The sequence below is a fragment of the Mytilus edulis genome, chromosome 9 (genome assembly GCF_963676685.1).
Source record: "Mytilus edulis chromosome 9, xbMytEdul2.2, whole genome shotgun sequence".
Taxonomy (NCBI): domain Eukaryota; kingdom Metazoa; phylum Mollusca; class Bivalvia; order Mytilida; family Mytilidae; genus Mytilus; species Mytilus edulis.
Genome location: NC_092352.1, coordinates 53,057,945 through 53,076,323, shown reverse-complemented (window position 1 = coordinate 53,076,323; position 18,379 = coordinate 53,057,945). Strand labels below are relative to the sequence as shown.

Genomic DNA, 18,379 nt, shown 5'->3' with positions numbered 1-18,379 from the left:
TTTTTTAGCCAATTTAAAAGGTTGTACATTTACATATAAATGTGATTAAATTGGAAGCTTAGGAAAAACACTGCTTTGACAATCAAACTGGCATTAATTATTTACTGTAAGATTAGTCGTGGATGAGAAACAACTGAAATCCAACCACAACCGTTAATTATTCAACATCCCATATTTGTATTTTGTCAATCGCAGACATATATCGATGATACAATTGATTCACTTCATCTTGTATTAAATCTGATATCCTATATAAACGTGAACCAAATCAAAAATCAGAAGTGTGTTTTGTTAACGATATCGTCTAAGGGGATCTTAGTTTCATATCAACTTTGAATATATCATATATGTCTGGTGTTTTGATTGATTGTTTTGTTTACATTACAATGGGTTTTTTATCCAGTTTATGTGTATAATTAAATTTTTCACTCAATTTGAATCAGATGGTTCACCAAGTTGCCTGATAATGGAGTTATATTTAATAGACTGATGTTCTAAATACTTGTATCTTCACTAGTATGACTGGCTCTAAGAAGTACTTGTATGTTAGTTGGTAGGAAAAAATACTAACTTGTTGCAAGGATTTGTTTTTGCTTATCGTTCTTAAAAATAAAATCTCACCCCCCCTCCCTTTTTTCAAAAACTAGAATAACCAAGTCACATGGTCAATTTCTGAAGAATTGGAACTTGCAGTCACCTTGAAATATGACAACCTTGTATGATAGGCATAGTAAATTATTTTTTGTCTTTTTTAAAAACCTTTTCATACATGTGCTAGGAAAATAATGTGTAATTATATATTTATCATCCTGAATTAGTGTCTACTTAATAAAAAGATAAATCTCGTCCAATAAGGATAAGTATGTCCTCTCGAAAAAAATCTGATTTGGAGTCCTCGATCGATTCGTTGTTTATCTACTACAGGGAAGATGTATTGATCAAAAGTATTTAATTCAAAGTTTTACTTTACAAGACCCATCGTAACATGACAGAATATTCATATAAGTCTAATCCCATAGAATTCTGTATAATTCCTCGGCAAAAGACGAGCTTGTTCGAGAGAATTATTCTTATAACTTTGGCAGCGGCAACATGCTATGAATTTTAGAGTAGATTTTGTGTCAAATACAGGTCATCGTCAAAAATAATAACAGATATTTTCTTTGAATGGGAATGAGTCAATGAAGAGAGTTTCGCCAACAGAGATTTTCGTCGTCTGCTGTCTCATTTGCATAAGTTATATTTTTAGTAATTAACTGATTACAAAACTGATAAATTGATGAACTGAGGAAAATATCAATGAAAGTTGACCGTAGCTATGAATACTTAATGATGACGGGCACCTCAAGATAATTCCTGTCTTTATAACCCTGAAAACACTAGCACTAAAACTAGAACACAAGGGTGGTTAATAAAGGATAGATTTTGATCCAACATGCAATGATTAATAGTTGAATTTCTTCTAGCAATTATTTCATAGACATAACGAAAACTTTGTACAGAAAATAAAGTATTGAAACTAACCTGTTTTTAAAAATTAAAAATATATAATGTTTTTTGATATTTCTGTGTGTTTTCTTCTTTTTCAACTAAAAATCAAAAGAAATATGTTGAATTGTTGTGCACTGTTTGCACTTTTTTTTCTGTCCAAATTCTCATATATCGTTCTGAGATGGTATTACTATCACAAAAAAAAAAACAATTGATATATACGAGTATATATTGTATATATTTCAACCTATGCTTTTCCAAGATTAATTATTTCATTTCAACTTTTGCTAATACAAGCAGACACATTTTTTTCCTCCAAGGACAAACAATAACTAATTTTGTTTGTTGAAATTAAAAAGCGTTTCTGTTTTCAATAAGATATATCGGTTGCATGAGTTTGTGAAATACAAGAGCATACAATTTAATCAGACTTGTAATGGAAGCTTTATAAACAAGAAGATAATTTTCTTCTCCGCTTTATTATCAAATGACATGTAAGCGTGGGAAAATTAGTTCTTACATATATATATATATATGGATAGACTGCGAGGCATAAAAAACAAATAACTGTACTTTTAAAAAGTATGGTATTTTGACATAAAGAAAAATCACATTTTATACCAGTTATCAAAACTAGCAGACTCTAATATCATTTTACACCCTTAAATCATTTATCCAACTAGAAATACATTCTGTACAATAATTGTTACACCAGGGTCCAAAAGACATTTACCAGAAATAAAAACTCAAAATCTTTCATTTCCTGACACGAGTCAATAATAATTAATAAGGCCAGGGTTTTTTAATTTGTTGGTTTACGGATTTTCCCCCTGAAAAAGTCGGGTCGGTCGGTCGGGAAAAAAAAGAAAAAAAATATCTTTCAAGACAGAAAAATATGCAAATAAATATATATTTCACCTTTCTGACAATATGTTTGTTATGCTATTTTGTCATCATTTCTTAGATTTTAGTTCGATGAAATTGTATTGCTCAGCTGTCATAAACATCGCATGACATTCTAATAATTTTCCGTACAAAAAGGGGGGATGCACGGAAAAGACGAAATTAAATTGTCATTTCACAAACAAGAAAAACAGATTCGCGTAGCTCTTTATCAACTCCAGAAAACTTGTTGAAGTATGATCTTCAAGCACGAAAACTGATTAGGCCAGGGTTTTTTAATTTGTTGGTTTACGGATTTTCCCCCTGAAAAAGTCGGGTCGGTCGGTCGGGAAAAAAAAGAAAAAAAATATCTTTCAAGACAGAAAAATATGCAAATAAATATATATTTCACCTTTCTGACAATATGTTTGTTATGCTATTTTGTCATCATTTCTTAGATTTTAGTTCGATGAAATTGTATTGCTCAGCTGTCATAAACATCGCATGACATTCTAATAATTTTCCGTACAAAAAGGGGGGATGCACGGAAAAGACGAAATTAAATTGTCATTTCACAAACAAGAAAAACAGATTCGCGTAGCTCTTTATCAACTCCAGAAAACTTGTTGAAGTATGATCTTCAAGCACGAAAACTGATTAAGAAAAAAATGTAAAAACGTCGTACGAAAATAAGTTTCAACACACGTGTCAAAAACGAAATAGACTCGTCCACTGGAAAAACGAGAATATCGGTTTAATCTGTTGTCATGCATTCCCGTTTTTTTATCGAAATGGACGATATTTTTTATTATCTATAAAACAAGAAAATTCAAAATGATTATCTAATATTCAGTACTTTAACTTGATGTCTTCCACCTGTGTACATTTGGACAAGTCTATTTCTATCAAATGATGCATCTTACGGACTGATTACAAATACGGGAAACGAACTCATTGTGTAGTTGGTTTTAAACACAGGTTTCGTTTCGCAAAATTATTTGCGCAAACGACATTCCAAGGTCATTTATAATTGATTTGTCAATTGTTAGAAACGTAAACTGGAAGTTTTATTTTTTCACTACAGAAAGTGTTATCAATTTTGTTAGTGATTAAAGCATTTCGTTTCATAAAAAAAAGATTATTTAATTATTTTTCAGGGATAATGCATTTGTTAAGGTCGGCGGGAATAAAAAAGCATGAAAGTCAATTTTATTTTTATTCTGAAAATCGGCAAAATCGGGTCGGCGGATCCGTAAACCAACAAATTAAAAAATTCTGGCCTTAAGAAAAAAATGTAAAAACGTCGTACGAAAATAAGTTTCAACACACGTGTCAAAAACGAAATAGACTCGTCCACTGGAAAAACGAGAATATCGGTTTAATCTGTTGTCATGCATTCCCGTTTTTTTATCGAAATGGACGATATTTTTTATTATCTATAAAACAAGAAAATTCAAAATGATTATCTAATATTCAGTACTTTAACTTGATGTCTTCCACCTGTGTACATTTGGACAAGTCTATTTCTATCAAATGATGCATCTTACGGACTGATTACAAATACGGGAAACGAACTCATTGTGTAGTTGGTTTTAAACACAGGTTTCGTTTCGCAAAATTATTTGCGCAAACGACATTCCAAGGTCATTTATAATTGATTTGTCAATTGTTAGAAACGTAAACTGGAAGTTTTATTTTTTCACTACAGAAAGTGTTATCAATTTTGTTAGTGATTAAAGCATTTCGTTTCATAAAAAAAAGATTATTTAATTATTTTTCAGGGATAATGCATTTGTTAAGGTCGGCGGGAATAAAAAAGCATGAAAGTCAATTTTATTTTTATTCTGAAAATCGGCAAAATCGGGTCGGCGGATCCGTAAACCAACAAATTAAAAAATTCTGGCCTTAAGAAAAAAATGTAAAAACGTCGTACGAAAATAAGTTTCAACACACGTGTCAAAAACGAAATAGACTCGTCCACTGGAAAAACGAGAATATCGGTTTAATCTGTTGTCATGCATTCCCGTTTTTTTATCGAAATGGACGATATTTTTTATTATCTATAAAACAAGAAAATTCAAAATGATTATCTAATATTCAGTACTTTAACTTGATGTCTTCCACCTGTGTACATTTGGACAAGTCTATTTCTATCAAATGATGCATCTTACGGACTGATTACAAATACGGGAAACGAACTCATTGTGTAGTTGGTTTTAAACACAGGTTTCGTTTCGCAAAATTATTTGCGCAAACGACATTCCAAGGTCATTTATAATTGATTTGTCAATTGTTAGAAACGTAAACTGGAAGTTTTATTTTTTCACTACAGAAAGTGTTATCAATTTTGTTAGTGATTAAAGCATTTCGTTTCATAAAAAAAAGATTATTTAATTATTTTTCAGGGATAATGCATTTGTTAAGGTCGGCGGGAATAAAAAAGCATGAAAGTCAATTTTATTTTTATTCTGAAAATCGGCAAAATCGGGTCGGCGGATCCGTAAACCAACAAATTAAAAAATTCTGGCCTAAGTCCTTTTAAGTAATTAGCCCTTGGTCATTAAAAAAGGTCAAACATTTAATGATTTTTCACCTGATACTGGAGTCCCAATAAAGGTCGGACCTCCCCCATGAATGTGACGCTCAATATAATATTAACATCTAATAAACTGGTTAATCCAGCTTGCCCTAAGTTCTTGAAATCTTTTTTTCCCCTTGTGGTCCTTGAGAGAAATATGCTGGTTTTTACTATATCTATTGCAGAATACTAAAATTGTGCTGGTCCTTTGTAAATTTTGGTTGTATAAACCTAAGGACACCACTTTTCGAGAACTCTGCAGTTGCCTCTCCAATATTTCTACCATTCCTATCATAGACTACTATAACAATTCCCAACTTTATCCTTTTCCCCTATATTTGTTAATAAGGAATGCGTTACGATGACCGACCTCACAATGACTACTTTCTCTATAACCCAGACAACATTAACACGAAAACAAATACACATGAGGATGGTTATTAAAGGATAAAATATAATTCAAACAAACAACTGACCAAATGCCCTTAGGATTGCTATGTGTAATTATCTAAAGAAATTTTCACATCATCTGACATCGACACTAATAACGTTATCACTGTCACTCCTTTTAAAAATAATCATTCCAATCTTAACACTTCTTTTAATTTTCAATAGACCATCTAACTTGTCTTAATAGTATCAAGAGTTATTATTATCTCCAATTTGTACAGTAGACCATCGAATTCCTCTTTTTTATATCAGTAATTAACCATCAAATGTGTGTCTTTTATATCTAAATTAGACCATCAATGTGTATAGTATTCTACATTTCTACAACATATCTCAAACTTTTCCCCTCATGATAAAAGGGGTGGGGGGTTCCAACTATATGTCCTCATTCAAATGCATTGAAAGTCCATAAAAAGGGGGGGCCAACCCCAGAACCCCCTGCCCTTTGGTTCTGCCACTGGCAATATCAATTTCAATTTTCTTCAGACATTCCTTTAATTTTGGAACCTAACCTATATACATAGTCCTATATTATGTAACCCAAACCATAAATCTGACACAAACATCAACCCTAACTGAAAATAAACCATAACCAAGTTCTAACTCTATTGTACAGTGTCTTGTAAAGTAAATAAAGGCTCCCTTCCTGCTTTAATCCCCAGACCATCAAACAAAACTTCCCTATTGTACTGCGTCCAGTAAAGTAAATGAAGGCTCCCTTCCCCCTCTTTTCCCCTGACCATCGAACAAACCTCCCTAATATGATCTGTCACTCCTTCCATAGACAATCATATATCGTAAAATCGTCTACTTCATCAAAACTTTATTAAGTTGCTACCGTTGTGACTATTAATGTAATTTGAATAACTTAAGCAAGGAACAATTTGATTTACACTATGTAACATGTCATACTGACGTTCTCTCCGAAGAAAAGATAAATGTTGGATATAATGGAGTAATTGACAGTCTAGTTTGTGTACGTTTCTGCTATTCTACAGAAATCATATAGGCAACTTGTTATATCAGTCAAATTTATCCTTAATTGGCACGTTATCACAATGGGTTTTCTGGAGTTCACAATGGGTTTTTCTAGAGTTCTGAGCCAATCTCAGGTTGCTATTTTATACACATTTTATTACAAAATAAGAATAGATGTATCAAAATATACATGTTTCAAGAATGATGAAGATATGAATGAAATGCATCAGTGTATTTTTAACTAGAAAGTGCATATAAAAATAGCTATAGCGGAAACTATGCAACAACAAAAAAAACTATTCTTACAAAAATATTATCCAAAATGAAAAAAATCTAGCTTAAACCTTTTAAAAGAAAGAAGAATGAATTTTTTTTTTTTTAAATATAAACATTAAAATCCTGGACTTTTGACCATTTCAACCATTACATGTATGATATTATGTGATGAGAGGATTAAATAATATTTTAAAAAGTTGCTGGAAAGTATAAAACTGTGACTTAAACCATTAAAAAAAAGTATTTTATTTACTGAAGAAAAAAACACAGATTAGCCAGATTATCAACTAATTTTTGTTAAAATCAATTTTCTTGATTGACTAACATTTACATAAGCATTATAAGTTCATGACCGAGAATAAGCTGACCTATAAAATAAGTAAAATAACCTTAAACAATTCTAACCAAGGCCTATAGAACAAAAAAGTAATGTGGGAAAAACCCCTCTTCACAAAACTATGGAAACAAAACAAATCGGAAATCTGTCCCATCATCATTACTATTCAATAACTAACAGTTGTTCAAACATGGACAGAATTATCTTCAATGAGACAACTCAAAGTAACAAGTCAAACAGGAAACTGGTTCATTAGATAAACAGAATCAAGTGTTCAGGATGGGCAAGCTGTTACAAATCAATGGAACCAGTCAGACATAGAAAAAACTGGTACTGAAAAATCAAGTGTTCTGGATGGGCAAGCGGTTACAAATCAATGGAACCAGTCAGACATAGAAAACTGGTACCACAGAATCAAGAGTGCAGGATGGGCAAGCTGTTACAAATCAATGGAACCAGTCAGACATAGAAAAAACTGGTACCACAGAATCAAGTGTTCAGGATGGGCAAGCTGTTACAAATCAATTGAATCAGTCAGACATGGAAAAAAACTGGTACCGCAGGTGTACTTATATTTATCATGTTTATGATGTAAGCTATTGATTCATAAACAAAATACTAAAGAAGATCTTTATTGATTCTAATGTAAATAATTACTAAATGATATGTCTACCTTAATTTTTCCAGCGAATAATAAATATAATGCTTATGTTCAATACAGGGTTAATAACTTTAACATGTAAACTAGTATTTGAATCTTTAATCATAAAAAATCAAACATGTAAATGCTATGCTTCTGTGGTTGTCAATTTAAAAATCAAACTCTACAAACTCATCTTTTAATATTAATTATCTCCCCTTTTTTAAATTTCATATTTTCATGTTAAAAAAACTGAATTTCATTGATACATCCAATATAGGTCTTTTTTTCTTGTAATTTGATTCATTATTAGTTAGATAATGCAAAACTTACATTTGAAATTGACAAAAAATGAACTATCACCAATTTTTCTATCACAGGTATGATTATAGTCAAATGTGGCAGTTTGAAAAAAAATATTCATATTAAATCAATTATTCAAACCATAAGTAAAGTTTGGACAAATGTAATATTCAAGCAAGGAAAAACTTTAAAAACATGTTTAATCCGCCATAGAAATTTACTAGATTAATAGATTTGCTATGCATAGAACAAACATTTCTTTCTAAACAATCATGTGCCTATTAGTCAACTATGGTCTTTATCTCATTTCTTACCCTAAAACAAATGATGCAAATGAAAATGACACTTCCTTAATTTTGTGAATCTGAAGCGCTTTTCTGGATTTAGCTTCAGCAGGAACACTCAAACTCAAGGATGCAACCCTTGTGAATTTATCAACGAAGATTTCAAGATTTTTTTTTAGACATCTAGTCAGTACATGAGCACTGACAACTGAATTAATAATGATGTAAATTTCAAAAATTTTGATATAAGAAACTGATTTTAGATTTACTGAGATACTAACTTCATATAAAATCCTTTCAGGCCAGTAGAATAAATCTCATCGAAAAAGACTCAATGAAACATTAATTATTTATATATAAGAAACATATCCCTATCAGAAAATTGATGATGTATAGATGGAATCATTTCAAAAACATCATAACATATATCTTTCCCATTTACCAATTCTAATGGAAATCAACCTCAGGGGATTAGTTACGAATGTATTTTTTGCGAATATTTCCCCAACCTATACAATTTTCCTGTTCAATATTGTTCGTGTCCGTCAAATACGTCACTTCTAACTAAAGCTCTCCTGTCCCTGTGGGCTATTATAGTTAACACTTGTATAAATATTTAAAATAGAATTGTTGTCGGGAAGATCAGATTTTGAGATTGAAGAAAAAGGTTTTCACACGAAACAAAATGTTGCCATTGATTTCTGACGTCCATTACATCATTCACTGTTGCATAATGTTCATTTCAAATATTTATTGCGCAAAATTGATAATAATATTAGATATATGTTATATTTTACGGTACATGACTAAATTTTTACTTAAAAGCTAAAATGCTTTTCACAGATTATATGATTTGAGATATTATTGTTACATTACAGCATGCATATATTTCATTAAACATGTACATGTAACACTTCAAGACTTTTATTTTAGGGGAGGTACGATGGACAAAATTTGTCATCCTGGTAAAAGGTTTTTCTCTTCCAAGACCTTTATTGTGATACTGTGGATTCACTTTCGTGGGAGAAGGTTTTAAAAAAATAAATGGCAAATTTCAAAGAAGTATAAAATTTCTGTAGGCTCGAATTCAGACTTTGACATAGCCATGAAATCTAATATCCATGAAAATATTTTTTTTATCAATCCTCAAAAACAGTATCCGAAAATAAATTAATCCACTGTATAACAAATGTGGTCTGTTTGTGTCTGACACTTGTCATTTACCTAAAAAGGGATAATCGAGGAATAAGTTCTGACAATAGGACAAAAGAAGCAGTACTTATTTATATATAATACAGTGGCGGATCCAGAACTTTTCCTAAGGGGGGCCCGATGACTGACCTAAGGGGGGGCCCGCTCCAGTCATGCTTCAATGATTCCCTATATAATCAACCAAATTTTTCCCACGAAAGAGGGGGCCCGGGCTCCCCAGGGCCCCCCTGGATCCGCCTATGTAATATCAGTCTGGGTGAAATAAAATCAGTTCAACCAGCCGCTGAGAGTTGCAAGGTTGTATGTATATGGAGTCAAGATTTTCAAAGTCTTTGAGAGTCAAGCATGATCTGACTCTCAGCAATACAATTTTGATTTTAACATATTTTCTTCAAAAAAGAACATTTTATTTGGATATTGGTTGTTTTTTTGTTTTTTTTTCTATTTTCTTAGATTTTAATACATACCGGTACATGACATAAGGAATTGTGTGATATTGGTATTCCTTGATTCTTATGCAAATTTAATTAATGAAATTATATCCTTTTCAAAAGTAGAGTTCCCTTAGTACTACTCATTCAATATTCATCAAACAGTATCAAAAGAAGGATAAAATGTCAATATTGTAATATTGCAGCCTCAAGAATATCAACTTCAAATGTGAAGCAGAACTAATTGAAAATCAAAGGATAAAATATTTGAAGTCTTTCAGTGGCAAATATTTTATAATTATTCATGCAATTTTATGAATATTCTTAATTGTTATTTTATGAATTTTCATGTTATTCAATACAACAAGAATGAACTATTAAACTGTAGCAATATGAAAAGTACTGAGTTTTAACATGAGAGGGGACCTAAAGGTTGCAGATATTTTTACTGCTACAATGAAACTATGAGCGGCTTCTTGCAAATTAATGCAATTATGGTTTTAATAGATTTAAAATCAGTCATAGTAATTGATCATAAACACACTAGAAGTGCTTTATATTTCATATTTGTCTGAATAAAATGAAGAATTATTCCATCAATACTGAGCCCCCTCATCCCCCCCCCCCCTTTTTGAAATCCTTGAATCTCCAAAATGACTTTGCTGTATAACTGTTATTGAGCTTGGTTTTCTGGGTTAAGTACTGAAGTGTTTCTGTTTTAGTAATGTTAAGTTCGGATAGGTTCCTAGATGATATTGCAAACCTTTTTCAAATTGCATTGATCTTAAAACTCATTTAACATAATAAGTACTTCAATGTTAAATATCTACCGTGTTCTTAGTCAACTAAAAATAAAAGATAACGATTTTATAACATCTGTTGACGCAAATGCAATGTAAACATCCAGAATTGATGAACTTGAAATTTATCTGCTTGATCAGTCGTAAAACTATAATTCTTTTAATTTTTTCAAAAATAAAGATTTTTATCATTAACATCTTGCATTATTACAGGATTATTGGGAATGGCAATAATCATAAAATAATACTTCCATCAGTTTTACAGCAATAAATGTAATCTGCAAATTGATAAAAATAGTGTGAACAATTAAACATAAATTCAAACCAGTATGTATTAAAATTTAATAGAGATTAGAATAAAAAGTTCTCTAAAAAATGGTTTATTTATGGGGGCAAAAATCTTATTGCGAAGAGCAGGTTCATGCTAAAACTTTAATATAAAGCTGGAAGTATTGCAAAAGCAAAAATTCATAAAATTTATATAAGTTGTATAAGCAAAAGTTCTTCTCTTAAAAAAAAATCAAATTCTTTCTTTTAACTTGTATATATGCCATTAATTGAAACATCAAAATGATAAAAGTTCATGTTTATGCCACAAATATTCCTTACATTAAAAAATCTTTATCTTTATTTTTCATTTATTACATAAATTCTTAAGACATTAGATGATGCCTCCTGCACAGAGGATTCACAAACTCAAAATATCAATAACAACTATCCCTCTAAGAATGTTTTAAAAATCTTCTTCAATCCATTAAAATTGATGTTTGTATTTTCATAACTTAATTAAAGCTTTTCAATTATTTAAAATAGTAACATACTTAAAACATCAAAGACAATTGCCGAGCTTTGAAATTAATTAACAAACTGTTCTGAGGGAATAATACACAGACATGTGTCTATTGTTGATGGCTATACATTGCCCTATCAATGTTTTTGCATGGGATGTATTTATAAGCGTCTCTGGGTTGCTGTCTTATTGAAATATACCCCATGTCTCCATTCTATCATCCTTTTTTCTAGTGTAAAACATAATAAATACCTTAATAAATTTAAATTTAGCCTTTAAAGATGTTTTAAAAGGGAGAAAAAAATCCTCAAACTTAATAAAAATCACTTCTCTTCAATATTTTTAGTGCATCTTTCATTTCAGTTGTGGTCACAAGGGAATACATATCTTACATTAAAGTAATTTAGATGCACATTGTTTTCAAACTATTACATGGAAAAAGGCCACAATTCCAAAATATCCCCTTTTAGTACTGCCCCTTTTGTATTGAAATGGATGGGTTTAACATTATTCCAAATACTTTAATATGACTTCTTGAAAGGGTATTTTGGTTTGCATGGCAAAAATATGAAATAGCATTTCAAGACCTCATAATTACTTGGACTTGTGTTGTGATACATGTATACAGAGACATACATATAATTGTTATATGTATAACCGACTTTAAATAAATCTTTTATGCTTTATGAGGGGGGGTAGGAGGGGTCCTGATCCCGAAATCCCGGGCTTAAAAACACGAAATCCTGAGGTCCCGATTTAAAATAAAGTTAAATCCCGGATCTCGAAATTTGAAAAAAAGAATTCCCAGTTCCCGAAGGGGGAAATCCCGAAATCCCGAGCTTAAAAACACCCAATCCCGGAGTCCCGATAAAGGTCCTATCCCCCCTCCTTTATGCATTGTCTCTGGTGTATATAAAACCCTATTCATTAAGTTTATAATTGATATATTGCTGATAGACTATTACATGTATCAGTCCGTCCCAGATTTAGAGAAAAAGATCTGATTTTGTCAAGAGGACGTGTTCAACATAATATTTCATGCATGTAGAACGTAAATATAAGCAAAGATCTATAATAGCATGCCTAGCTAGGTACGATATTTTTCAATGCCTGTTAATGATATTGCTATAATTATTAACACAATCAATTTCCTAGCATGATTATTGATTTTTATCTTCTCATCAACAGATTACAATATCCACTTGCTATCACCTGCTGCGACAATACAGTCAAACCCGAATGGAACTGCTAATTTGTTTCAGCCATAACTGCTTCCTTGACCTTTGACCCCGTCATCATAATCTCTGATCAAAAATTTGGAAATCAGTTTAGGCTTCAAAAAATTACATTGGTACACTCAGAGACATATATGGTACACTTTATAAATGTTCAAAGTGCTGTTCAAACATTTTCAGAAAAAATAAAGGTAGCTAAGCACTAATCACCATTATGTAATGAGCTAGATGAAAGAACCTGAAGCACCTGCATGCTATAACTAATTGATTCAAATTAACAGTTAACGTTACCATGTGTTTTTCATTTTAGACCTGATGAATTTACTTATATTTACTCCTGGAGTTCCTTGTCATGATTATGACTACGTGTAAATTAAATTGTTTTCAAAACAAGTTTATCTGAACCTAAATATTCCTCTGCCGAGTTGCAATAATATTAATGTTTTCATTGACTCGTTCCCTAACAAAAACACCAAGCACCAGTCTGATATCAGTTCCTATCTTTTATATTGACGATGAACTTGATATATATAATGACATTCATGCAGTGTTTTCAAGCTTGACATGCAGGGTTTTTCTAACTTTTATAAAAGCCAGAAACGAAAATCTAGAAGCATACAAACTTGTTTCTCTTATCTTTTATTTTTTTCTCTTTAATTCTTTCTTAATTTCGGCCGTATACCCGGAAAAGGGTAGGAAACGGATTATGGCAAATGACAAAATGGAAGTACTATTTCCTTTCTCATTTTCTTTTCTGATGATCTCTGAAATTTTCTTTCTTATAATCAAAGATTATATATATATATGTTTTGCTGTCCCGAGTCAACGGTTAGCCGTTAGTTTTTTCTTTAGTTTACAATATTTACACTGGCAACTCAGTGTATTGTTGTAAAAGCAGTCTTTTATAAGACCATTTAATGTTTATGACACGGCTATTCTTTAGACTTATCTTCCATAATGTATCAACAAATCAGTAAAATAGATGTTAAAGCAAATTTCATAGTCCTCTTTAGTCTCTCGATATCTGCATTTCACTGATCACCCGTTAAGGGAGTTTCCATATGATAGTTTGAAAACTTTATATTCCCTTCTCATCTACAATTCTTTTTCTTATATTTTGTTTATTCAATTTAAACAATCATTCTCTACATCATTAACAAAAATATGATCTGGGTTTATCTCGGTGTCAGTCTAATTTTATCTAATTTGGGTACGATTTTTCAGAGTTAGGCAAGGCCTTCTAACCAATTCGTTATTTTACATTCATGAGCTTTACCCACTTTTCACTATATTTCAATCATACTGGTATGGTGAAAACATCCATACACGAAAGTAAAATGCTCTTTCTGCATTTATCTATCACACACTTCTAATACGAAGTTAACAAATGTGAAAATCAAAGATGAAAAAATCACTTACCTTTTATATATTCAATGATACAGGTGTACGTGTAACTAAAAATTGAAACATATAAAACATCTTTTTCTAGTAAAAGGATATGGATTTGTTAAAATCGTCAGACACCAAAATCTCAGCCTATGGTCCTGTGTCATACATAATGATTTAGCTGTAAATCCTGGAAATGGAAGATCTTGGTCCTCTTCATTTTCAGAATCGGAATTCTGAAAATCTTGTGAATTTTCTGGAGATTTCGACTTTTTCTCCACCTCTTCTTGGAGAGGTTCTTTTTCTTGCGTTTCGTCCATTTCTGCTCCATTTTCTCTCTGTTTTTCATCCGACATAACTTTTCATATTGAATATATGTATTTCTGATATTCTTGTCACTATATCATAAATAATTAAAATATTACTCTTTATAGTTTAGTATTTATACATCATCAAGTATCCATCCTACAGCAATGTAAGATTATATAATCCAACTGAACAAAAATTATATATATCCTCTGAATTAAGTCTTTTTTCTCAGAAAATCTAATGAAAATCAAAATTCTCCATTATTGTTTAATCCCCGATGTGACATCTTGTGGCCATCGCCAGGCAGCTTTTATTCTATGTAACATTGATTGAGATATAAATTCTACAAGAATCACCTGAGAACGCAATTACCAGTACTCGTCGGAATCGATGAAGGCAGCGAACAATTTTTGTAAATTATTTTAATTTGCAGTCGCAGTTGAAATTATGTATATAGACAAAAAATCCAATACGATCTATTGATTACCGATTTTCACTTTTTTTCAGAATTTTCGCGCTTATGGTATCTTATTATTTTCTTATAAAACGCACCTTGGTTAAAGGAATTCCATTCATTCGAGTGCTTGGTCACGTGACGGAAATGTCGATTTCATATTGATAGCAACCAAATGAAATTTATCACTGGCGCGTGTATCGCACGTGTGCTTCCGCTTGCATAATGCATTTGGTATAAAAGATATTATCTGTTAGACAAATCATATGTCTAAACTCTATTACATCATGCGAAAAATTACTCGTCTTCACTGGAATCTCACACTTTTCTGACTTTTTTTACAAAGAATTATTCGGTTAGTATGATTCATTGTTTGGGAAAAAAATATTATTCTTATGGAATATTTAATAATTTCCATTTTTTTTTTTCATTCTGATAATCAACAGCCCATTCAGTGAATACTATTTGTTTTGAAATGAAGAAAAGAGATAGTTCCACGAGAGAACCTAATAATACAGTATATCAAAGAAACGAAAATAACATAAAAGTCTACCGGAAAACATAACCGAAGAGACGGATAAGCACAAAGGCAATCCTTACATAACAAAAATAAAGAATGAGTAGCATGAACCCTATTGAATGTTCAGAACTACCATAAGATCTGAAAGGATATGCCGCTTCTGTCCGTATGACAACGATAGCTATATAGAGAACCGATTGCAGTCGTCGAGGTGTCTATTGTTTTTTTCTCGTTATGTTGTTTTCTCTGCATATTGACCTTTGGTGTTTTTAGCCATTCAGTTTAGGTCTTCTAAGTATCTTTTAGATCCTTAAGCGGTATTTATACATTTCTTGCTTTTTTCAAGGGATACCGACGAAGGTAAATTTAGAAAAGCGTTACTGACGCACCGGACAAGGATAACCTTTTCCTTGAATTTAAGCCTAATGATAAATTATCAGAAATGTCACAATTTTGTTCTTGAATGGAAGCATTGTAAACGCCTTAATGCTAATCAGAACAAATATCTTCATAAAAGTTATTGTATGCGCCAAAGTCATTTGGGAGATTTAGTGAAAAAATAATAATAGAATAATGAGCTCCAATTTTTTTTTAGGTCGCAACGAAGAATCAAAAATGTTCAAGGACAACAATGTGCCAATGTTTATATTGAATGCTATAAAACTTGACGATTTTCTTGATCAGGAGTGGCGCGACCAAAGCCATTTCCCCCCAAAAAAACTATAGTAATTTTTATTTATAATAAAAAAAAAATGGACAAAATCGACGTTTAAGCATAGTTTTTACGATATGCATAATTGATAGCCTGATGTTTCTAAAATAAATTGGTTTGTATTAGTAATTTTATAGCAACTATTTCTCAGTACTCTTTGTTGTATTCGGGACCGATAAAAAAAAAAAGGAAATATTTTACCCTTCGTGAACATTTTATGCTGGGTAATTGTCGCATTGTTATTCATATCACATTTCTTATTAAAAGTCAATTACTACAAATGAATAAGTCATGTTCTCCAATACTAAAGTATCAACCGGTACAGATCCAACAGATTTGTTGTATTGAAATACGTCATGAACATTCAGAGAAACGCATGAACTTCTTTTCTTTTGAAAAATGAAAAGGATATAAATTTTATATGAAATTTTGTAGAAACGGGATTGAATATTTCGGCTTTGATGAGCCTTTTTACATATTTTGTCACGACGGTGACCGAGAGATCGTGGTTAATAATACGCTTCTGTGATACTAGATTTTTCATCGTATTTATATATGCAACAATGCAGATTCTGCTTGTGTATTTTTTCTTAGAAGCTAGTTGCATAACAAGAGCAAGAGAACAAATTAGGAATATAGACTAGTATCTCAATTGTTTGTAAAACAATTGAAAGGTCTTTCCTGTAAAAGTGATGTTTTCGTAATGTACTTTGTTTGACCTTTCGTTTGATATACGACAAGCATACCTTCTGAAACTTTTCGCTTTTTACACTTAATGACCTCATCCGCCTACAATTTTGAGATCGGAAGTATGATATATGTAACACAGGGTAGATGAGCTTTCATTTGATATGCGACAACGCCATGTTCTAGAAAGTTTGATTTTTGCACTTAATTACCCCATCCAACTAATTTTTGGAGGTCGGGAATTTGATATTTCAAATGTACATATCACGACCTTTCATTTGATATACAACAACCTTATCGTCAAAAAAAATTAATTTTTTGCACTCAATGACCCCATCCAACCAATTTTTGGGGACGTCAATTTGAAATTTGAAATGTACGCTTTATGTTCTTTCATTTGATATGCGACAACCTTACCATCTGAGAAATTTGAATGTTTGCACTAAATGACCCCACCCTTCCCCCTGGGATGAAAAGGGGGTTTAAAATTTTCATTTTTAAGTAGAGTTTATTAAGACCTTCAATTTGATATATCAGATGACCCCATTTGACAAAGTGCAAATAATGATGCAATATCAACTATATAAATAGAAGTTATGAAACTCACAAAGTCAATGCAAAACATGAAAATTTCAAATTGATTTTTTGGTGTTTTTTTCCATGGAATGTTTTTGGTATTTGGTCAAACATATAACTATGTCAACCTCTTCAATTTCTAAAACATTTTAAGTGGTAAGCTCTTGATGATTCAGAAATACATGCCTCCGCTCGAAAAACTTGAAACTGCATTATCTCTAAAACGACAATAGATATCTCAAATCTGTTAAATGATAAATGATCTACAGTTGAAGGACAACATTATAGAAAAAGAATGTGGACAATTTCAAAGTTTACCAAGGTCACAATTAATCACCAAATATATGATGCAATACCAAACTTGAGAACCGGAAGTCGTAGAGACATGGGACTATCACAATTCAACTCAGGACCACTTGACCTTTCAAATATCACAAGGTCAAGGTCATAGTATAATGTGAAGGTCAAGGTGAAATTTCATCATGACCTGTCATTGACCTCAAATTGAAGGTCTTGAACTACTGATCATCTTTGCAGTTTATAGTAGGTTGATATCTGTTATCTTTAAAAAGATATACACACAATACTTTACTTTTAAGAATCATCACGTCGTAACTTTTGAACAGACAGTCGGACTCTTTTGAGCTCAGTGTATAAAATGTAGAGCTCGTCGAGAGGAACATTTTATACGCTGTAAGTATGCAGCAAACTTTTATCGTTTTCTTAATATGAAAACTTGAAATTGCAGCGTAATTTTTTTTTGCACTCGGTGACCTTTGACCTTGGGTGCAAATTAAAGGTCACATGAACTTAAGATTATTGGTGTAGGTCCCAAGTCTTTACGACTTCCGGTTCTCGAGATACAATTTTTCAAAAATTGTGTATATTTTTTCAAGGGAAATAACTCCTTATAACGGTTTACAACAAAATGATTGTATGTGTTTATTTGCATTGCCATATGGTCTTGTGCATGTTGCCGTTTTCAAATCGATTCTATCTTGAATACTTTTTGAGAAAAATGCAAAAGAAAGAAATTGCTTCAAGGGGA

The 18,379-nt window shown here is 31.5% G+C and overlaps 1 protein-coding gene across 1 annotated transcript in view; it reads right to left on the bottom strand.

Annotated features, from left to right (window-relative positions):
- Positions 1–14,932, bottom strand: part of LOC139489760 (voltage-dependent T-type calcium channel subunit alpha-1G-like) — a 160,050-nt gene extending 145,118 nt beyond the window's left edge. Inside the window, exon 1 of the mRNA XM_071276549.1 lies at positions 14,188–14,932. Within this exon, the coding sequence (XP_071132650.1) occupies positions 14,188–14,429 (242 nt within the window). The 5' untranslated portion in view covers positions 14,430–14,932. The remainder of the gene's footprint in view (positions 1–14,187) is intronic.
- Positions 14,933–18,379: the final 3,447 nt, after the last annotated feature.